At 32.9% G+C, this 23,767-nt stretch overlaps 2 protein-coding genes and 1 pseudogene across 3 annotated transcripts; 2 read left to right on the top strand and 1 right to left on the bottom strand.

Annotated features, from left to right (window-relative positions):
• Positions 1–184: 184 nt before the first annotated feature.
• Positions 185–5,322, bottom strand: LOC120162092 (annotated as a pseudogene).
• Positions 5,323–6,898: 1,576 nt separating this feature from the next.
• On the top strand, positions 6,899–10,308 carry LOC120162089 (tryptophan synthase beta chain 1). Of its 2 annotated transcripts, XR_005519530.1 has the most exons (6): positions 6,899–7,264; positions 7,923–8,279; positions 8,382–8,824; positions 8,920–9,014; positions 9,801–10,029; positions 10,285–10,308. XR_005519530.1 is itself a non-coding variant. In XM_039172269.1 (5 exons), the coding sequence occupies exons 1-5, from the start codon at positions 6,944–6,946 to the stop codon at positions 9,974–9,976; spliced, it is 1,392 nt and encodes a 463-aa protein (XP_039028200.1). In that variant the 5' UTR covers positions 6,899–6,943; the 3' UTR covers positions 9,977–10,076. The 2 variants fall into 2 exon arrangements, 1 of the variants encoding a protein (XP_039028200.1); XM_039172269.1 differs by lacking the exon at positions 10,285–10,308 and having other exon boundaries at positions 9,801–10,076.
• A 6,760-nt stretch (positions 10,309–17,068) lies between these two features.
• Positions 17,069–18,001, top strand: LOC120161427 (aspartic proteinase nepenthesin-2-like). Its single transcript, XM_039171678.1, has one exon. It carries the CDS (start codon positions 17,069–17,071, stop codon positions 17,999–18,001), a length of 933 nt encoding a protein of 310 aa, XP_039027609.1.
• The last annotated feature ends 5,766 nt before the right edge of the window (positions 18,002–23,767 follow it).

The raw sequence follows: 23,767 nt of genomic DNA, 5'->3' as shown, positions 1-23,767 counted from the left end.
ATTAATTAGATGTTCGGATTCTCCACAAATTTCCAGAGTAGTTACATTTTATCATACATGACATACAAAAATGTATAAGTAGCCTATGCCGGCTTCAAATCAATCGACATTTTATAGCACCAGTCCACCCTAGCTATTTGGTTTTTTCCCTTTCACTTATCATTCACCTCACGTAATATAAGCACACCAAACCGGAGTAATATATCATGAAGTTTGGAAGCACAACACAGGATTCCAAAACCAAAACCAGCAGATTTACTTATCAAACTGTTGCAGCTCATTTTTCCAGGCTGATGCCAATTGTAATAGAAGTTGGTCAGGGGCTGCACCTTCCCAATTCTCCGGTGGATTAATCGTGGAAGCTGCCTCGTGTAAATTCAACAGAAGCTCTTTCTTCGACTCCATGGGAATACCCAGTGCATCGGTCTGCTTTCTAACACCACTTTGACCAGCTGAAAATTTAAGGCAGAAACAAAAATTAATAGGGAACTTACAAAAGAAAAATGTCTAAATAGAGCAGATTGAAGAGATCAAAGATGATGAATCCATACCTGTTGAATCCAGGATAGACAGATATCAAACAAATCTTGCTCCATAAGAAATTGAACAATGGCCTGCAAGGCTTCATTTGCAATCTCATTTGATAGTTGGTCAACCATAGGGCCTGATCTATCCATTAGCTTTATGAGCAAGAGATCATCCCCTGTAGTGAGAACTTCGGCATAGGCAGAATCCATATCCCCTACTTGAAGGGCATGCATTGCGTTACTCCAAGAAGTCCAGATAGGTTCTCGCTTTGGTCCAACGTTGTCATCACCAACAGCACGTCCTGATTGAGATGTTAAACCATCCTCCCTAACTACTCAAATTGCTTCCAAGTTAGCTTCATCCTTTGATGCTTGCCAGACACTTCGAGCAGAAGGCCCTTCACCGAGCCTCACAAGCACAGGACCTTTATCCCAACCTCTCCTGTCACCAAATGGATCACTTTCAAGTTCCGATTTGGGTGATCTACTATCCCGGTTACTGCTTGCTGGGGCTCTTCTTGAAACAACTTGCCCATTTCTGGAAACACCAAATGCAGGAAAATCCTAATCATCAGGCATTTCAGATCTCCAAGAAGGCCCCCTCCCCCTCACACCTGAAGCAATTCCATCAGATTGGGCAAATCTTTCAACAAATAGAGTTCACCCGCTGAACTTGGAACCATAGTCGGAAAAAAGGTTATACTTCCCTGAAGGTCTATTATAAGATCCTTCAAATACTGACAAAAAGTTACCACCTCTCCTGCCTGATGATATCGATAAATCCCTAGCCATGTCTTCAACAGTTCTCTCAAGACCCCTGACTCTGTTCTCCAACTTTACCATGCTATCATGAGAAACACCCATAAAATCCTGCAACATAACAAGGAATCTTACAAATCGAAAGAACACATTCTCTAAGTGTATATAACTGCTTAATTCAGAAATACCTGCAACATGTTCATGAGATGTGTTTGCTGTCTCTCCAGCTGCACTAACTGCCTCTGGACAGCTAACCAACTTTCTTTGTTGCTAATAAAGGACCCTTCAGACTGTCCATCTACTTTCGAGAAACCCAAACGATTTCTAGATGGCTCTCCTTGATTTTCATCTATCCTGTCATCAGCATCGGTTGCCCTTTTTCTTAGGTCATTTCCATTTACCTTCTCTTCAGGCCATTAATCCCGCATACCAGCAGCTCCTCTCTCTATGTTACCCTTTTTGCTGGTGGAAGATGAGAATCATCTGTCTGGCTGTTTCCCACACCACTAGACCTCCTTTTTGTGTCTGGATCATTTGTTTTGGACTCTTCCTCGCTCTTCAAGTTTGAAGAATTAAGATATCTACGAGGAAAAACTACTACAACCAGCAAATCATTGGAACCCCTTGTTTCGAGTTTCTGAAAGAAGTCTGGATTCAACTCTCTGTCTATTAATGCAGGTGCTTTCTTCTTTAAAATTACAACTGCTTTGTCAGTAATACTTCCGCCTTTGCCTTCGGAAACAGAAACTGAAGTATTTTTTATCACCAGCACTTGGATTTTTAGAGTCATTATTTTCTGATGATTCAGCTGGTTGAGCATTGTCATCATCTGCAGCATTAATTGAAACAAATTCAATCCAGTAAGAGAAAAAGTCTACAGATCAGAAGGAGAATGGACAGCCCGTAAAACTTAAAAGCACATAACTAACATGCTTACCATGAGTCTGCAGCACCTTCTTCCTCTTCTCCTGCAACTTTCTTCCATGATTGCAATGCTTCAGTGATGCTATCTATTACAGGTTTCATCTGTTTAACAAATGATTAAACATTATACCAGAATAATCAAGACCAGATCAGCTCATTAAACGGAAAGAAAGTAGATGGTTTTCGACCAGTCATGTCCAAAAGCATCAAAATTTAATAATCAAACCATACATTTCTTTTAGGAAATAAAAAGCATTATACGAAAGAGAAATGGGTCTAGAAAGTTACCCTATCAAAGCGGCAACTCTCGAGTATTGCTATCATCGAAGTCGATCTATCTACAATCAGGTTGCTTGATTGCAGTGCCAAGGAACTTAAAGTATCAGCTGCTGCTTTCTGCGTCGCCCAATCTGTGCTCCCAAGAAATTCATGGATGCTTAGCAGCAAAGCTTCCAAGCTTTGCGGTGGAATTGCTCCCACCTGCAACAAGGTCAGCATAATTTTTCAGAACTTCAATTTGTTCCTATTAATCATCACTATCCCTATGAATTAAACAATGCACATGGTTAAAAATCAAGCTAAAAAGAACAGATACACAAACCTGTGACAAACTTGCCACTACTAACAAAAGAGTAGCCTTAGCCACAAAATTCTGATTATTAAACAGCTTGCATATCCTTGGACACAATTTCTGAAAAGCATCCAAAGGATGATCAGATGCACATTCCACCATTTTAGCCATACACGTCGCTGCACCAGATTGTAACCCTTTGTTCTGCTCTCACATTGCTTCAAACATTGGCTTAACAAACAACCCCACCATATTCCCTCCACTCTCCCCTTTCAAACACTGCCCTGAAAGCTCCCCTATCGAATCACGACAAGCATCTTTCACCCCCGAGTCAGCATCTTTCAGCCTTCTAACAATGTGGGCAATGATTTTAGTCAAATGGGAAGCTGCCAATTCACCATGGAAATTACATGGCACTGAAAGTAACCTCAAAGATTCTTTCTTTACAGCTTGGAAAGATTGAGGAACATTGGAAAGGAGTCAGGGGAAAGAGATTGGATGGTCTTTTCAATATCTTCAACAGCAATTTGGTAAGTATCTTGATCAGAGAGCTTGGAAAGTGAGGTTAAAATCCTTTGCTTTAGTTCTACCATTGCAAGGTGAGATGAAACTGAGGAGGGTTTGAAGGAGGTAAAGTTGAAACCTTTGAAGGTTTTGTTGATTTGAGTGCTTGAGAATTACTCATTTTCAAAAGTGAGAAGAAAAAAAAGGTTCTCGAAGAAATGAAATTTCAAAGATTGAACGAACAAAGGGGAAAAATGGGATTCCACGGAATAAACAAGAAGAAAAAGAAGGAATTTTGAGGGAATGTGGTTACAAAGACTGGAACGATTAGAGGATTGTTCTATGAAATGAAAGGGGGAAAAGATGGGGTTTTGCATACATTGAAAGAAAAAATGATGAAGAAAGAGATTTGAGAAATCAAGGAGGGAATTTTGAGTAAAGATAATGAGTCAAGGGAGAGAGAGAGAGCTGAGATCTGAAGAGCGTGAAGAGAAACAAAGATGGGATTTTGATGTATTTCCATCCTATACTAGGTTTTCAAGCATCAGGTGGTTCATTGAATAGCAGAGTTACATCTCTAACTCTGTTGGTTTCTGCTGCAAGCTTTCCTGATAGCTCAAATGTAGGTTTTTGCTGCAAGTTACAATAAAGTAAATAAAAGATAAATTAAACACCACACATAAGATTTATCTAACTAGTTAAGAAACATGTGACAATTTTTATCAGACAGGGTCCTTTTCATAATTTCATATAAAATGAGGGACCAATATTTAAATATTTCAAAATATTGGATTTAATAACTTATTACAAACTTATAAGGTCCAAAAACAATATACATAGAGTTTCCATGTAAAATAATCCACTAAAATTACTTGAAATTCTAGACAGTACAAATATAATAGAACCACAGGGTATCAACTAGTTAAGAAACGATTTGTCACAAAATTATAAAACATGAAAAATAAAAGAAAGCTAGTAGCCAAGTAATTTGCCACCTTTTTTTTTTTTCGCTTCCAAAGCTTCCTCAGCTGCCTTCACTCAGCGACAGAGAATCATCTTCATCATCCCTGCTTAGGAACACAATGAAATCTACTGTTGGGCTATTTTAGAACTTACAAGAATAAAACAAAAACCATGTTACTCTTTCTTACGTGTGTGTCAGATACATGTATGAATATGCTTCCTAAATGGGTATGTTCAATTCTTTCCAAGCTTTCCCACGTACATGGGTTCTGGACAAGGATGCTTTAAGAAAAAAGAAAGAGTTGGCATAACAAGCATAACCATAATCATAAACTAGAAACCTAAAAAGCAAGTAGATTCACCAACATATTTTCCCCAAAACCCATAGGAGGAAGATAGAAAATCATGTGACAAATATCACCATATCAAAAGCAGAGGAACTAATAGATCATAGAAATATAAAGAAAGCTCAGGGCAAAGTGGATTAATTAATTTATTTTTTAAAGAGAAATGGTCAAATAACAACATTAACTTTTAGATTTGGTAATTCTTTGAATCAACAATCCCCCTCCCCTTACGAAAAAGAATAACAATAATAATAATAATAATAAAGAGAGGAGCCAAGTTTTTGACAATAGAACTTCTATACGTTAAGAAATATCCTCGGTGCAGATTAAAAAGAAGAGGCTTAAACTTAAGGAGTAGCGTACCGGTCTTCAGAACCTCTCGAGTTAGTAACCTAAAATAACAAGTTTTTGACAATAAACCATTAGACATCAATTCAAGATGAATAAAAACAGCAAACGTATTATAACTGAAAATGCATATCCTCATATGTGTTTATTATTTTTGTTAGCATGAGAATGTGAAAATGCAACTCCACATAATGACAAATAGAAATTGTAAACAAAAATAAGCTAAAGGAGTAAGAAATAAAGTGGAAATAACGGGACACCTCATCCCGAGCTCTTGAATTTGACGCAGGTGAGCGAGATATATGTCTGCTCCTGTGGTGGCCATCAGATGGAGAAATAGACCGCTCATGTCTTCCTCTGCTAGACTTGCTATCCATATCAAAGAGAAATGCAGATTCTGATTTGATAAGGGTTTATGAGCGATAAAAGAGAGAAAGAGAATGGAAGCCCATTGAGAGATGAAAGATCAATATCCAATATAAAGCCCAATATTCAGCTTCAAATTGCACAAAGCCAAGCCTTAAAATCTGAAATTTAACAGAGCCCATAAATTAATTCAATAAATAATAGGGTAAACTACATGTTTAGTACTTAAACTATCATTTTTTGTTTTGTTTTAGTACCTAAAATTTTATTTTATTTCAAAATAATGCTTAACATTTAGTTTAAATTTCAATTTGGTACCCGCCATTAAAAACTTAATAACACTAATACAGAGGAATTTACATCACAATATGCGTGGAATATCGAAAAAGGGAAAATAATTCTATGTCAACGTTGTCGCTAAGTTTTTAACGACGGGTATCAAATTGAAACCTAAACTAAACATTAGATATGGTATTGAAAAAAATTTTAAGTACTAAAACAAAAAAAAGGTGAAATTTTATACATTAAACATGTAATTTACCCTAAATAATAATTCTAACCCTAACTATGTAGTGGATTTAGAACTATAATATTAAAGATGTAGTGGCCTAGTTGAGATAAAAAAAATGAAAAATATTTGTATAAGAGATGACGTGGCAAATTTATGCCTTACCTACTTTTCATAATTGGAAATTATTTTTTCTTTACTTATTTTTAAAGAAAAAGAAATTATTTCTGAAAATGGACTTCTTTCATTTTTATAGCTTTCATTAGGGTTAAATGGGTATAATATCAATTTTTCATCAATAGTATTTTTTTCTCATCTTCTTTTTAAAGAAAAGATAAATTGTTTTTAAAAATGGACTTCTTTCATTTCTATTGTTTTTATTATGGTTTAATGCACATATTACCTCCAAAGTTAGTCTTTTATTAGGATTGAAATGTATATATTGCGTGATACATTTTGATCGTGACTGGTAATTCTAACAAAAGAGGATAATGATGGACTAATGGTGATGACTTTTTACAACTATGGGGATAAATTAATTAAAAAATGTGAGAGAGAGAGAGAGAAATGAGAAAAATGGACAACTTTGAGGGTGATATATGTCTTTTAACCATAAAAAAGGTAAAATGCGAATTTAACGTTACATTTTAATTTTATTTTGATCATTAATCGTTAAAAAATTAATGATGATGCTGACGTGTCACAATAAGATAATATCACATTATCATTAAAAAATAAAAATTATCACGACGATATTTATGTTTTTTTTTAATGGTGTGTGATAAAAATAGAACAAAAATTTAGGTATGATTTAAAAAAATAATTATGATCAAAACAAAATTACAAAAATAAATGGGTGACTAAACACGTAGTATATCCTAAAACAATAGAAGTTTTTTTAAATAACATTTTCCTTTTTCGTGATTAAAAAGAAGCCAACCAAAAACCAATTTCCAAGTAGGAAAATTTGGTAAGACGGTAGAATGCCACGTCACCTCCCATCAAATCTTTCCGATTGTTTTATATTAACTGGACCCACTTCTTTTTCTTTAGATTCTTCTCCCGACTCCCCCAAGCGTAAAAGAGCCCACCCAAACAAATCCCTACAATTGAAATTCTCTCGATTATGGCCGCCGCCGCTAGCACCGCCACTCTTAGCCTACGCAATCCCTTTTCTTCTTCCTCCTCGAAATTACCTGTCAATTTCAACAAAGTCGAGCCTCTGACATCACCTGTGAATTTTTTTTCCATTTCTTGTACCTTGACTAGAGAACCAATGCCAGCTGCGCCGGTTTCCGTGGATTCGGATCCGAAAGGATGGAAACGACCAGACTCGTTCGGTCGGTTTGGGAAATTTGGTGGGAAATACGTTCCCGAGACCCTAATGTCTGCCCTTTCTGAGCTGGAAACGGCTTTTCATTCCCTCTCTACAGATGACCAATTTCAGGTTATTTTCGTAATGAATCCACCGTATATCTATGCACATTTCTGTTCGTATGTGATTATGAATATTTATTTGGAATAGTTGAGTCTAGCCTTTGTCTGTGTTTGTTGATTGGATTTTTTAAAAAAATTGTATATGGTTTTCTTCTCAATGAATCTGTTATGAATAAAATGATGAAACTTGAAAATTTATTGACTTCGATTAAAAGAAGGGAATTTATTGAATTTTCTTTTATCGTTTATTACATTTCTAAAATTTGAAAACGATTGTTTTTTTCAATTTTGTTTTAGTTTTTTTATTGTAATTTTTTATATCGAATTTCATTTTCATGAGAAAAAAATACTAACAGGTCATTTTTGTTCTAATTTTTTTTTTTGGAAGAATTACTTTCGCTTTTTTGAATGATTAAGAATTATAATTATATTTGAATTGACATTACTTTTTAGCTTTGTTGGCTTTAAGCAAGTTATAACGTTCTTTCGTAATTTCTTTTTTGAAAACAATACTGATAAATATTTTGTCAAAAATAGGGAAGAGAAGTGTTAGAGCTTCTAAAGAGTTTGAACTTTGAAATAATAATATGAAAAAAAAACCTTTGAAAGAATTTTTATTTTTGGTACTGGAAGTGGGGATTTTTAGGAATAATGTTTCTGATTTGCAGGAAGAACTAGCTGGGATTTTGAGAGACTATGTTGGCAGGGAAACTCCACTTTATTTTGCGGAGCGGTTGTCTGAGCATTACAAGCATCCTAATGGTGAAGGGCCGGATATCTACCTAAAGAGGGAGGATCTTAACCATACTGGTGCTCATAAGATCAATAATGCTGTTGCGCAGGCATTGCTTGCTAAACATTTGGGGAAGAAACGAATTATTGCTGAAACTGGAGCTGGTCAGCATGGTGTGGCGACAGCTACTGTTTGTGCACGGTTTGGTTTGCAGTGCATTATTTACATGGGCGCTCAAGATATGGAAAGACAGGCGCTTAATGTTTTCAGAATGCAGCTTCTTGGCGCAGAGGTAAATGAGACGCCATTTATCATACATTGTTAGAATATAGGTTCTGTATCACTTTCTCTTTGGATTGGCCAATTATTTGAAGTTGTTTTTTTTATCGTATAGGTCAGAGCAGTTCATTCGGGCACTGCAACACTAAAAGATGCTACCTCGGAAGCTATCCGGGATTGGGTGACTAATGTGGAGACAACTCACTATATTTTGGGGTCTGTTGCTGGTCCACATCCATATCCTATGATGGTGAGGGAGTTCCATGCTGTGATTGGTAAAGAAACAAGAAAACAAGCTCTGGAAAAATGGGGAGGGAAACCGGATGTATTGGTTGCATGTGTTGGTGGAGGTTCAAATGCTATGGGACTTTTCCATGAGTTTGTTGATGACAAGAATGTTAGGTTGATTGGCGTAGAGGCTGCTGGTTTTGGTTTGGATAGTGGCAAGCATGCCGCTACTTTGACCAAGGGAGAAGTGGGAGTTTTGCATGGAGCTATGAGCTACTTATTGCAGGATGAAGATGGGCAAATAGTCGAACCTCATTCCATTAGCGCTGGGTAAAGAATTTTTTACAGTGAATTTGTTTGTTTTTTATGTGGCTTGCTTTATTGTACTTTGAATGATTTGGAAACCTTTTGTTGTGGCTATACAGCTTGGATTATCCCGGAGTTGGACCTGAGCACAGTTTTCTAAAAGATGTAGGGCGAGCTGAGTACCACAGTGTCACAGATGAAGAAGCATTGGAAGGTATGAAACTACAGTCATGTTGTTTTCGATCCTTCATCCTGTCGTATCTGATTGTGACTACTTACTGTTTTTTGCTATTCTAAAAGAAAAATATTATTTGTAGAGACATTCCTTTTTAACTTTTTTTAGGGTGTATCTTAAACCTTAAAAGGCTGTCTGCCTTTCCAGTTACCTGAAATTTACAAGACCTTGTGAAGTTTCACGAGGAGTAGAGCATATTCTGGAGATATCAGTTTTTGTTTGCCTAATTTTCACCTTGGCTTTAAATCATCCAATGCACTCGGGATCTCCACCTCTCTCTTTATGGTTTATTTTCTGTGCTCCATCGTGGGCTGTTAATTTATCACTTTCTCCAAAATTGGTTTGACTGATAACCTTAAACATAAAATGTTCTTGAAGGAGGAAATGTTTCTCTTTCTCTTGCATCCCTCCCTCATTTTATTCCGATATGCTCACTTAAGATATTGCGTATATAACGTGTCGTCTTTCGAGTGATGAATCGTCTAAATTTGCACATCTAAAACATTTGCAACACTGGTTTTTGTGGAGATGTTGGATATTGTCCACTTCTTCGGTTCCTTTGTCTAATGTGTGCTCGAATATCTTTACAAAAACCTATGAATGCAATTGACCAGCTTCGTTACCCTCTTGTGCTTTTATCAAATAATTATATTCACATTTTACTTCTGCTTTTATCATCCAAAGTTGTTTTTCTTACCATTTTCATTCTACTGTTTATCTCCCTTTGTTGTAATTTGGTTACTAAATAGCATGAGATATACGCAGCTTTCAAGAGATTGTCTCGACTGGAGGGCATAATCCCAGCTTTGGAGACATCTCATGCACTGGCGTATTTGGAGAAGCTGTGCCCGACTCTACCACATGGTACCAGAGTCGTCATTAACTGCAGCGGCAGAGGCGACAAAGATGTTCAAACGGCGATCAAGTATTTGCAGGTGTAACTACTAAGTGCTGTTGACGTGTCGTTAAGTATGTGCATCCCATGAAATAAATGGTTTTTCATCTTTTACAGCCATGCTTTCAGTCTTCTTTTTCGGTGTTCCTTTATATGTATTATTTCCTTTGTGAAACCGTTGTATGAGCACAAGGTTTAGATAAAATATGGAGAAAACAATTACCTATTATCATGTTTCTTTATATGCTTTTACATAAATTTGAAATAAAATAATTAAGAACTATTATTTGAAAACCGAATATGAATGTGTGTTGTTGACGTGTCGTTAAGTATGTGCATCCCATGAAATAAATGGTTTTTCATCTTTTACAGCCATGCTTTCAGTCTTCTTTTTCGGTGTTCCTTTATATGTATTATTTCCTTTGTGAAACCGTTGTATGAGCACAAGGTTTAGATAAAATATGGAGAAAACAATTATCTATTATCATGTTTCTTTATATGCTTTTACATAAATTTGAAATAAAATAATTAAGAACTATTATTTGAAAACCGAATATGAATGTGATATGTTTATATATGTTATATTTCTTTTGAATTTTCTTTGTAAATCACACCTCTGTTATCAATCCTTAGTTTATCGTGATCTCTAGAGTTCTTAAAATCCTGAATTCTAAATCTTCTGGAAAATTGTAATATTGTGATATTATCATTTACATGTTCATGTGATTTGCCATAATCAAATTTATTATTAGACAATCAAATCTATTAATTTTATCAATTTATAAGTAGCCATCATGACCTTAAACTTTATTTCATAGATAAACCACCATACATTACTAACTAAATGGAGGATTTTGGACTCTCTTTTTTTGGCTTCTCTTAATAATAACATTTCTTCAATATCATACACTTTTTACTTGGTATACAAAATTATCGTTTATGACTCATTGTCAAATCTTACTATTATAGGCCATCACTCACTTTTACGAGCCATTCACGAAGTCAAAAGTGACTTTTCAGGCATGTACTATCGACACTAAGCTAAGGGTATCGATACTCTCTCTATAGTATTGATATTCTTAACTGGTATCAATACCAAAAATTGTATTTGAAGTTGTCTGGTACCAATACCCCTACCTTTGGTATCAATATCACGTGAACAATATCGATTTTCTCATAAACAATATCGATAATTCATATGTAAAATGCTCAGATTTCATCCCAACTCATCCAATATCAATACTGTTAATCAAATATCGATACATAAATCCAAAAATACTTATTTATAGGCTTGAGAATAACTCAAAATCCCTTTCAAACACTCTAATTCAACCTCAAACTGTGTCTTAAAACTTAAATAAGTTATTTAGGATCAACTAGCACAAAAGCTTGACAAAAAAATCATTAAAGGAAAAAATCAAGTAAGAACCTTCGTAATGCATAAATACCCAAATCTCGACAAAGTATCATATTTAATAGTCATAATATCATAAAGAATTAGAAATACACTACCTTACTGAAAGAATCTTAAAATGAAACTTCTTTCTTAACTACACTTGCTTCTCCTCTTCTTCTTGAACTTTAGCACTCTACACCCACTTTTTTTAGCTAAAAAGAAATGAAAGAGTCTTTAATCCAAAACAAAGTTGCTGAAAGACTTAAAAGACGGATTTGAAGTCTAAATGGGAGAATAAAAGATGCTTAAAGGACTTACATTTGATCTATAGAGCATGGTAAAGGAAGAATGATGAAAAGGTATACAAGGAAGAAGATAGAGAGAAGAAGTAAAAGCTATTCAACTTTTTGTCTCCAAAACCCATGCACCTACCCGTACAAAATCTCATAATATCAACCTTGATTTTCTGTAATGATATAATTGCACTTTTGGTCATTCCCCATTTGTCTTTCACATAAAATTCTCTTTTTATGGTCAATCGGATCCAATTCACATCCAATTAGGCTCATATTTGACCCAATGTTATAATTATTGACTCCACATAGTTCACGTATCTTTCAAGTCAACCCTCATGTGTTAACTTGAAAAAATGGGGATGTTACAGTAAAAAAAACTCTTCTATTCATATCGGTTATACTTATTTCAAACATCTTTTGGTTTTCGGTGACTCATCAATCGTCACCAACAAGAAAAAATTTCTCACTCTCTCTTTTCTTTTCGATTTTCTAGGTTTTTTCCCCCTTAATCATTGTTGATAAAACTTTTTTCCTTTCTTTTCACATGATTTTAAAGACCTCCTCTAATCCAGTGAACATCATATAATGGGGATAAAAGGGCTTGAAATTTGATTTTAGGCTGATGATTACTCTAGAAGAAAAATAAATTTGTGCTTTAATGGAGGACTACTAACACATCTTCATAAAATTTATTACTTTAGCGGAAGGTAACCAAAAACGAGTGCATGAGCGAGTGGGGACCATAGTGATAGTGATACTAGCCACTAGGTGACTATTATGACCCCATGTATGGAAAAAGAATTGTGGACTTTGGCTGCTGACGTGGATGGTGACGTTTGCTAGTGGTAGCTGGCATTGGGGCTGACGGTTGATCTCTTTGTGGTTAAATTATTAAAATGATACATTTTTAATCTTTTATTATCAACATAACACTCAAAACATTTTATTTTCTGAAATGCACCCATTTTACCACAAAGGATGAAGGCGTGTCTATGTGGCAACGTCTTTTGAAAGACTCTTCCTCAAGAAGTGCAATTGTTTACGTAACAAGTCGCATGCAAAATATAAATTATGTTTATACTCCAGATGACCTGCCATGTAAGTAAAGGCTTTTCCTTGATGTGGTAACGTCTTTTGAAATATTAATCCTCAAGAAGTGTATTTGTTTGCGTAACAAGTCACATGCAAAATATAAATTATGTTCATATTTCACACGACTTGCCATGAAAACAAAGACATTGCTAAATTGACACGTCTACATTCTATATAGTAAAAATGGATGTCATTTTAAAAAATATTTTTTATATCATTTTAATAATATAGCCCCTATTTTGACGAGGAGTGCACATTAGGATTTCTACTAACCCTAATTTCAAGGTTTGGGGTATATCTAAGCGGGCTTGGGTCCATGCCTAGTGGAACCAAAAACAGGCCAATTTTAGGTTTGGTTTGGCTGGATCGTATTTAGAGTAAACAAGTTGTGTCGTTTTAGTTTGGGTGCTATCTGATTAACACAGTATATATAAATTGGGTGTAGTTTTTACTCGGATTTTAGTTTTTATTAATGGGTTTGATTTATTTGATTTACAGTAACAATGATGTAATTGAAGCAAACACCATCAATTGCAATAAGTGGCTTATTGCAATGAGTGAATATCAAATAAATGCACCAAATATGAAACAATGCTTTGACAAGCCTTCTTACCAGCATAAGTTTCTTTAGATTTGGCACGCAATGTAGAAACTCCAGAAGCCATGTTCCTCCTCCAACACTTTCATATTCCAGTTCAACAAGGTTGTGAAATGCAAGCACCGATTCAAGACGAGTTGGAAAATGCTGCACGAACTTGAACTGCTATATAGTGTTTGATATAAAGATATTGACTTAAATACTAAGCTTACTAACCATATCAGCCTTTTGAATGGCCAAATACATAGATTGTACATTGCAAATTCCTTGAAGAAGATGAATTGCACCACGTCCATGATCCAATTGATCCTCACCCAATGGACTGATATCAACATGAGCTTTTTCTAGAAAACTCATGTTACTTAAAGCTTAGCCTTCCACTATCAGGTCAATAAATTCAAAATAGACAAGATTCAGTAGAAAGCTTGCATCTGGAGAGGAAGATTATATATATGTATATAGTTACTGCTTTTTGGACTAGAAAACGAAATCTATAAGAAATAAATTTTGTACCTATGTGAAAAGGTAGGTTAAATGAAACGAGTGAACATGAGTTATTCCTCTCATCAAGTCAACTGGAGGAGTAGTACAATTGCAATACGTGAGAGAAAAACTGTCAATCCCGATATGTGCTTCTGCAAGAGAGCATAGATTAATGAGTAAGTGCCTTATTTCCCGTAGTAAAAGCGATGATTTGGGTAGAACTGATTTGGGGTGCTAATCTTTTAGTTCATAACTATGGCCCATATAAGCATCTATTGCCAGCCTCTTCAATGGCAAACACTGAATTTGTTTTTGTTGCCCTCTGATTACCTGATCGAACAAGCAATTCTTTGAGTGAATTGCAGCTCAAAAGTAGCCTTGTAATGGATCCATCATCTGAGAGTTTCAGACCATGAAGATTGGGAATTTTGACTTTGACAGACAACAGTTTGTGGGAGTACTCCGGATGAAATCTCAATGTCTCTAATGTAACGTTGAATATTCTGACGTTAACTATATTAAAAATTATGATATGTGATGATCGATAATTTATCAGCCAACAGATTATCAAGTAATATTTTTCTGCAATAATTTATCAGTCATACGTCTAGCATAATACAATCTTTTATACAATGACAAAACATATAGAAATACATTATCCTTATATCCATGAGACAATTCTTGAAGGAGATCAAAATGATGCTGATAAAACGAATGATCAAATTACAAATATTCACGAAAAATATGAGTATACCAAAATTTCAGAAGTTTAGAAAAGCACTCAAATAATATGCAAATCATATGCGAAAAGAAGTCGTTGAGGGGAAATGTTAAATATTTACAAACCTAGCTCTTTATAGATAATTCTTAATAATTATCAAGATATTTATTATTTAAATAATACTAATAGTATATGACTATAAATATTCATAAAATAATTTAAACATTTATAATATTTAATATTATGTCTAGAATTATCTATAGAAGAATTTAGATTTTTTGTATGATTAATAACTAAGATGCTGATACGTGTCAATAATCTAATGACCACTAATAACTATAAATAGAGAGAGAATTTTTATTCCAAAAAAAAATGTGTAAGAGTGAGTTATACGAGAATGTGAGGTTAGAAGCATATAAGAAAATAATAGTGCAATAAGCGTGTAATATTATAATTGAATTGTGTATTAATAAAAAAACGTGTCTCTTCTCTCGTAAATGTAATTTTCTCAATTAAGCCTTAATTATTTTAACTCCTAAGTGCACTTGTGTTGGTTTAATATATGGTCGACTCTGTCATCTGAAAAACAAATTATCAGTATACAACTTAAATGATATACAATCGTCTCTACCACTTGAATATTATTATTTATTAAGAAACTATAAAATAAAAGACTAACCAACTTTAGAGAATTAATGTAGCATTAATGGAAATATTCGCGATATTGAGCTCCCTTGCATTAGGAAACTCACATTCAAAGATAACCAAGTCTTTCAGTACCCGTCATCTCAAAATAAAATTAGAAAATGAAGTGACATCGAGAAATACGAAGTTAATAAGATATATTATTTAGATTTGATAGACTGATTTCAGTTGGAAACTTAATATCGTTGTCGTCTATTCTTAATTTCAATGTTACCAAGGTGTGGCAATTAAAGAAAATCGTAATAGTCAGAAGTATTTTTAAGAATCTAAAAGTAATTGCTTAATATGATGGCTTAAAATGACATAAATTCAATCGTATAGATATGATTGGTCATCATTGTGGTAGGGTTTTGTAAACTAAAATTTTCTAAAGCTATTTGATCTTGGGAGAGTAATAACCTCAATATGATATTTTTAAAAGTTATCGATATATTCGAGATACAAATCATTTAAACAACTACAAAAATAAAAAGTAGACGAAAAAAATAAATATATTCTTTCCCATAATGTATTATTGAAGTGAAAGAAGTATTTACAAAATGTGACAAAGGTGTTCATCCAATATATTATTGATTTTGTCAACATCCAAAGATCTCATCTGTTATGCCATGAAAGGAAAGAAAGTAAAGAAATTATAGCAGCTAGAAAGACAATGAATGTGGCAAACTTTGTCCCAAAAAATGAAAATGCAAATATTGGTTCAACCATTCAAGACGCATTCAAATAAATTGTGCACAAAATTTTCATCTTGAATTTATTTTCCTCGATGGGCCAATTATATAGTTTAACTTAAATACTAGTTTTGTTATAATTTTAGTTTATTTTATCTAGCTGAATACTAAGCATTTGACCTTTTGGCAAGAGATCTTGAATTTGATTCTTTCTAAGAGCAATTTTACATATTTCAAGGTGATATATAGTTTAAATTAAATATTAACTTTAATGGGATTGTAACATATTCTTTTTTTTAATATAGTTTAGCGGTTAAACTTTGAGTTTTGTGCAAAGAGTATTGGATTTGACTCTCTTATTCAACGCTAATAATAATATTTTTTTAATTTATTTAGTGGTCTCAATTTTAAAAGAAAATTTTGTTTTCTACAAAAAATTTAAACTAGAATAATTGTATATGTAAAGTATGTATATTATTAATAAATTGAAATAAATTTTAAACAATTAATATCTTATAATTACCTTAAACTATTAAAAAATAATATTTTAAATAAATAGGCGTATACCAACGCCACATGTCAGTAACTCAAATCAGAATATCTGAAGTAATTTAATGTATTCTATTTTTATATAGATTTTTCTGAGATTCTCACTTGCATATATATATATATATATTTCATTGAGATATTGTATTACATTGCAGGCTTACTTTTCATTTCAAGAAATGTCTTTAACCCTTAATTTTCTCAATTCCATATTGTTCATTTGCCTTTGTGCAGCTCAATTTCATCACCATTTCGCATTTGCAACTTCAAATTCATGTCGTCTAACCCTAAGGGCTGTCATTAATGATTCTCCAGGCTCTCCTTTGTATCTTGTTGAAAATCTGACGAAAATCGAAAGAATAGAAAGATTGATTAAAATTACCATTGCTCGAGCCAATTACCTAAATCGACTCTCGAATTTTACGACAAAGGTAGTCGAAAATAATATTCGACTACCATTATATCTAGATGGTTTAATCTATGCCGTGGGATTCACATTAGGAAGCCAACACCACCCGGTGAAGCTGTTGGTGGACACCGGCGGTTCTCTAAGTTGGACCCAATGTCAGCCATCCACAAATTGTTTCATACAAACTCTTCCCATTTACGATCGTAGAGTGTCGAACACTTATGCTACACTTCCTTGCAGCCATCCTTTCTGCAGCGGCGACCAAAGACGCTACAATTAATTGTGTCAACAACGTATGTGTTTACGATGTTCGATATGGAGGCGGATCGTCTACCCAAGGCGTTGCGTCATTGGAAACATTCGACTTCTTCGTCGACCAACAAATGAAAGCTTTCCCCAATGTCCTCTTCGGTTGCTCCGACGCCAGTAGTGACATTAGCTTCGAGAACAGTGAGGTTTCAGGGATATTTGGATTAAGCTTGGGACCAGATTCGATTCTGAACCAACTTTCTCATTTCATCCGCTACCGATTCTCCTACTGTTTCTCTCCTTTCAGTGGCGGAATACCTCCGCCGCTCGTGGTACGGTTCGGAGAAGACATTCCGCCACTACATAACGCTCAAACGACGATGTTCGTTCAACCGCCGTTCGGAGTCTATTTCTTCTACATGGAATTGGTGGACATAAGCGTCGGAAATTATCGTATAAACTTTCCACCTTATACGTTTGAGATGAGGGGAGATGGGAGTGGTGGTTGCTTTATAGACTCGGGAGCAGTGATCACACAAATTGATGCCAACACACCTGGGATCAATGCTTATGAACAAGTACTAAACGTGTTTGATTCATATTATGAATCAGAAGGCCTTCAAACAACACAGGGGGAGGGATTTGATCTCTGTTATCTTCTTCCACCTGAGGGTTACTATAATTTTGCACCTTTAACATTCCATTTTAATGGAGCCGATTACACCGTTGATCGGAAATTTATGCATATTTTCTATGATTCTTATTTCTGCGTGGCGCTACTAGGAAAGGGATCGAGTTCGACTGTACTTGGTGCTTGGCAACAACAAAACAAGCGTATCGTTTATGATGGACAGATCGTCGGACTTCGGTTTGCCGATGAAGATTGCATCCATGACGTTTTCTGACTGAATTCATAAATATTTAGTGCTAATGCTACTGTTTTGCCTTATCTCCAAGGCCTCCTTCATGGGAAATAAATTAAAATAATAAAAAAGTTGAGAGAGGGGAGCAATTTTCATTTTCCATACAGGCAATATTATAGTTCTAACCATAACATAAAACAATACATGATAGAAGCCCATCTCTTCCTTGTTAGACTGCCTTTTTAATGGGGTCTAATTCTTTTTTGATTTAGTTGAGGAATATTTACATTTTCAAACGAATGTTGAGATTTAAACTCACACAAGATTCCAAATACTTCACTTCTACTTGCGATAGTTGGATGTATATATGTGTTTTCCTTGTAATTGAAAATTTTGATCGTCTTGCGGTGGAATGACAAACAAATAGAAATTCTATGAGAATAAGGAATGTTGACATTTCTTTGAAATTCCTTGGAAACCTTAACAGTTCTTCTTAATACATTTGACCATCGTTCTTTTAAATTATGAGATTTTCATGAACGTTTGTATGTTTGAAGAAAAAACTAACCATTTTAACTATTCACCCGTCTCCATTAAAGCATAAAGTTTTAATCTCCTTGTGGTGAAATAACGAGCACAAAGACATTTTATTGGGTAGATCTCAACCTTCAGTGACGGAATCACGTAGGTGTGGAAGGGGGACATGACTCACCCTAACTTTTATGGTTTAGTTGTATTTTGAGTTCCTAAAAGTGTTGAAACTATTAGAATTAAAGTTTTGACACTCCTAAAATATTTTGGATTATTTATTTTTTAAGACATAATCAGTTTTAAAGTTAAATAAAATTAAGTATTGTCTTTAACTTTTTTTTATTTAATTACTTTTTAGGATTTGACAATTTTGAAATTAATGAAATTAAAGTTTCAATCTTCTATTTTTATGGTTTAATTACCTTTTAAAACCTTATTAGTTTCAAAGATAAGCAACTTGACTCCTTTCATAATTTTATCCTAGTTCTCCCATTACGAACTCTCTTACCAAAACAAGCTATAAAAGAGGGATAAATAGAAGAGTTAGTGGATATTTATCATGTATTTGAATTAAATATTTATTGGTGTTGTGATGTAATTGATGCTAGCATGATCGGTTGCAGCTAATGATACAAATTTATAAACTCAATATGAAACAGTACTTTGACAAGCCTTCATACCTGTGAAAATTTCTTTGTATTAGGCACGCAATGTAGAAACTCCAAAACCGTCGTCGTTCCATGCCACTAAGGATATTGGTTCCATGTTTACATAATTAATTGATGATGTGGTTCAAAACACCTTTTAATTATGATAATAATCTTTTTGGATTATAAGGCTACAATGATATACAATCATAAAGTGATAAGTATATATATATGTCGTCCAAGTAAGATTAGATCATATAGACATTATATACATAATAAGTAATAATTGTACATTATTTATTGTCATAAAAGGTTTAACTTAAATTAAAAGTGATTAAATCCAATTAAGTTAATTGAACTTTTAATAACTAAAATGTAAGTGGTTTTTGTTTTTGTTTATAGTCTTTGTTAAGGGTTGTGTTTTATTTGTAGCTGTTTCGGTTTCAGGGAGCTTTCTTTCAAAGTGGTTTTGTTACAATGTCTTTTCTGAGTTGTTATCTCTCCTTTTGTTGTGTAGTACTCTTTTTCTTCGTTTAGAGTTAAGAAGATTTTTATCGAGACTTATAACTGGATTTATTCAATAAAATTTGACTGCCGAACAAAAAAAAAAGATTTTGTAACATTAAACCAATGGACATCATTGTGAGAATTAATAATTGTAGCTATTTAGTTTTACACTAATTTTTTCCCATTGGATAACAAATACATTATTGAGATAAACGAACGTTAAGCTTGGTAGTGTACAGTTAGAACGGGGAATTATTATTTGGTATGGATTTGGAACAATAACTAAATTTTCCGAGTATAGTTGTAGGTATCTCAATCTCATCTTATAAATCTCAATCAAATTATTGCGTTATCTGTTATGATTTGATTTCACGGGAAAGAAATAACTATTCATAAATTATTATAATTCTATAATTTTTATTTTAAGCATTTAAATTATCATTAGTTAAAATAAACTTTTCAAAAATAATTTAAGTATCTAAATTATTTTTTTATTTTAAGTTTATAAATGTGTCTTAATATTTTTAAAATCATAATCGAATCATTCGATTAACCAATTATAACAACTGTGTAATTGTTTTATTAAATTGCAAGTGACAGAATCATAAAAGTCTTCAAGAAGTTACAATTGAATCACTCAATTAATCGACTGTAATAATTTGGTCATGTGCAATCTAAAATCTAGTTGTTCGCCGTCAAACGATCTATGTTTCGAGATATGTTATTCCTCTAACCATCAACAACCCCTCCAACACCCAGATCGTCGAATGAAATCCTCGATCTTTGAGAAGTCTAAAACCCAAATCACCCACTCGTAACTAAATTAATTGAGTGACTCATTGTAATTTTTTAAAATAAAATGACCCGGTTATAATTTTTTTTGAAATATAATGACCTATTTGTAAATTTATTAATGATAGAGCGATCTATGATGTAATTTACCCAAAAAGTAATTAAAAATATCTTCTAATGACACATTTCATTGTTCGTTTGGGATTTAATAATACTGTAATCTTATTGTTATAATAGGTTAATTGAATGATTTGATTCTAACTTTTCCAAATACGATGACGTATTTATAAGAGCTAAAAACAAGCATGAACTTATGTTGAACTAAACTTCACATGGGGCAACATGGAAGCGAAAGAGTAGTCTATTGAGGCGCACGTGGGGGGGCATGAAAGCCTCCATGTGAATTATCATATCCATTCTTATGTTTTGATGGAAGAAAATGAAAGGTGAAAGCCCCTTCCCTCTAACTATACATCACCAAAATCCTCTCTACACATTTGCATCATTCATCATACACGGAAACCATACAAAAATTAAAGTGTATAACTTGACCTAATTTTTGGCAAGTTCTTCCCCTTGAAAAAGACATCTTATAAGGACTCCCATTATAAATTTCCTACTCAAACCATGTTTCTCTTTTAAAATTTAAAAGTAGATCCGACGAGTCATCTATTCATGTATTTTCGTATAATATTAACGAATACATCAAATAATTAAAGATCTTAAAATGTAGTTTTATATTTTAATTCGGGTTATTTTACTTTATTTATTTTTACATCGTAAGTAAATATTATGAGTCTACCTCAAAGGCTCAAGGTTCCTTGTTTAAACTTGCAAACATGGAAAATTATTGCATCTCCCTTGGGACTCCTTTGTATGTCACCTCCATTTCGATGAAACAACTTGTTAGGTTTATATACTTCTCAAATAACTCGTATTTTGTCTTCTAACTATTACAGTGTTTAAAGTTCCACATCAATGACCTCAAATTAGAAGAAAATAAATTGCAATTTTAGGATATTAGATTTGATACTGGTCATTTAGGATTTTTTTTTAGGTGAAAATTGATTTTCAGAACATTTATTTGAATTATAAAAATATAACTTTTATTGATTCTCTATTAATATTAAACTCTTGATAAGTATTATAAATTTTTTGAATAGTCTGAAGTGATTATAATGGTAATATATGTTCAGAATTTTCTTAACTTATTGATAACGCACACACACTGTAAACACAACTGCTTGAATCCCGGATCTCTAAGGAGAACAATAATCCTTTTTATCACTGAGACAACTTGATGGGTTCTAAATGACAATAACTTAATTGGGAAAAAATAAAAAAAAAATTAATTTTAATCTCATGACCGAGTCATTTCAATTCTCTTGTTCAAACAGTTTTTTAATAGTTTTTTAAACAATTAAATTATTAAAAAAAACTAAACCTACTTTTGATACCTTGTTAAAGAAATTAGGAGTATCTCATCACTAATTATATAAATTTACAAAGGCTCAAGCCTTAACTGACGTGAGGATAGAATTGATCAAAGCTTATATATATACATGTCACTTACCATAAAATTAAAGGCTTTATTTTGACAATTGACTCCAGAAATGTTATAAAATTAGAATAAAATCTTCATCAAATCTTCTATCCAAATAATGCTATAAAAATAATATAAATTATTCGAAAAAATAGATTAATATTGACTAGAGATGGAAAACTATTGTTAATTTGTTTTATAATAGACAAAATGGAAATTTGGGAATTAAGGACTTTAACATGTAAATGGCTAATAGACATGGGAAATGCCACAATAGCTTAAACATAAGCATGGTACCACTTATAATTACCATTCCAATATATTTGTTACCGCCTTTAGAAATTAAAGAAAAAGAAAGCTAAACTATAGGAGTAATATTAAGTATAAGTTATTCGGATTAAAGTCTAATGTGAATATGTGATATTATAATTTTAATTTGATAGCACGAGTTATAATTTATTTCAAATTTCACTTACCACTTGATTAAAATGTTATAATACATCAAAATCAAAACAATTAATCATTATATCAGCACAAATATTACTTGAACTCATTTCGATAAATTATAATATATCTAAATAATTCATCAAACATAAATTTTAATCAAATTTATATAATAGTATATAAACTTGAAATTTTAAAATGTCCAAAGTTTTTTTACCATTAAATCAAAGGCTTGTTGACCTACCGATTTATAGTATTTCAAGTTAGGGTAGATTCGGTTTAATCTAAATTATTGTATTATAAATGAAACATTTTTTTGACGGTTCAATTTTATTATGGATTAATCCGACGTCGGAGCAGCTATAAATGACAATGGTTGAACGGAATATATGTAAGTTATCAAGTCAATATTCTGCAGATCCCAAAAACATTATTAACATTCCATCCAATGATGGGAGCATGTATGTATTTCAACGGATGACTAAAGAATATGGGAAAGTCTTCCTTTTTCTAACAATATTTCAATATTAATTAATTACTTAAAGATATCATAAGAATTGACTCATAGAATAAGAAAATAAATATTTAAATAGTATTCTTGTTGATGGTAAGAAGGTAGTTATGATAGTGTGTGATGATTTTTTTTTTAATTTGAATGAAAAATAATTAATTATAATTACTAGAGGGTCTCATTTTATATGAGAGATAAAAAAGTTACTATATATCTAGGTTAATTTAATGTCATACTTTTTTATCTGTAAGGACTAGTAAGTAAGTTGAGTTGAGATTTGTTGGGATAATTTATTGTGTACACTTAATCTGGAGAGACTCCTGAATGGATTGATTTGAGATTTGTTGTGCTAATTTATTGTTTTACATTTTATTTGATTAATGAAATACTCAACATATTAGGTTATCTTATCTAAGTACAGTTGTACAAGGAGATGCATTAAGAGTTGTTATTGTTCCAAAGTTGAGAGGTTAAAAAATAGATATGTGTTAATTGATTGATATACTAATTTTATCATATATATATATATATATTGATGTGTTAAAATTTTAATTTTATTATAGTTTCATATAGGTAAAACATATCAAAATTTTATGATAATTTTTTTTTAAAAAATAAATCAGATGAAATGATTGCAAATGTGACTTAAGGGAATGATTCAAATATGTTTTATTAGCCTAATCGAGCTTGGTATAAAAAAAATCTACGTTTCCTAAATCTAATCCCACAAAATGTCAAACCCCAATTCTCTTTCTGGCCAAATTTTCAACTTTCCCCCAAATTCTCTATCTTCACTTTGGCCCACACCCCCACCAAGATTTCCAAACTCATAT

This window comes from Hibiscus syriacus, unplaced genomic scaffold (genome assembly GCF_006381635.1).
Source record: "Hibiscus syriacus cultivar Baekdansim isolate YM2019G1 unplaced genomic scaffold, ASM638163v2 tig00111402_pilon, whole genome shotgun sequence".
NCBI lineage: Eukaryota > Viridiplantae > Streptophyta > Magnoliopsida > Malvales > Malvaceae > Hibiscus > Hibiscus syriacus.
Note: the sequence above shows the minus strand (reverse complement) of the source record. Positions and strands in the feature narration are given on the sequence as shown.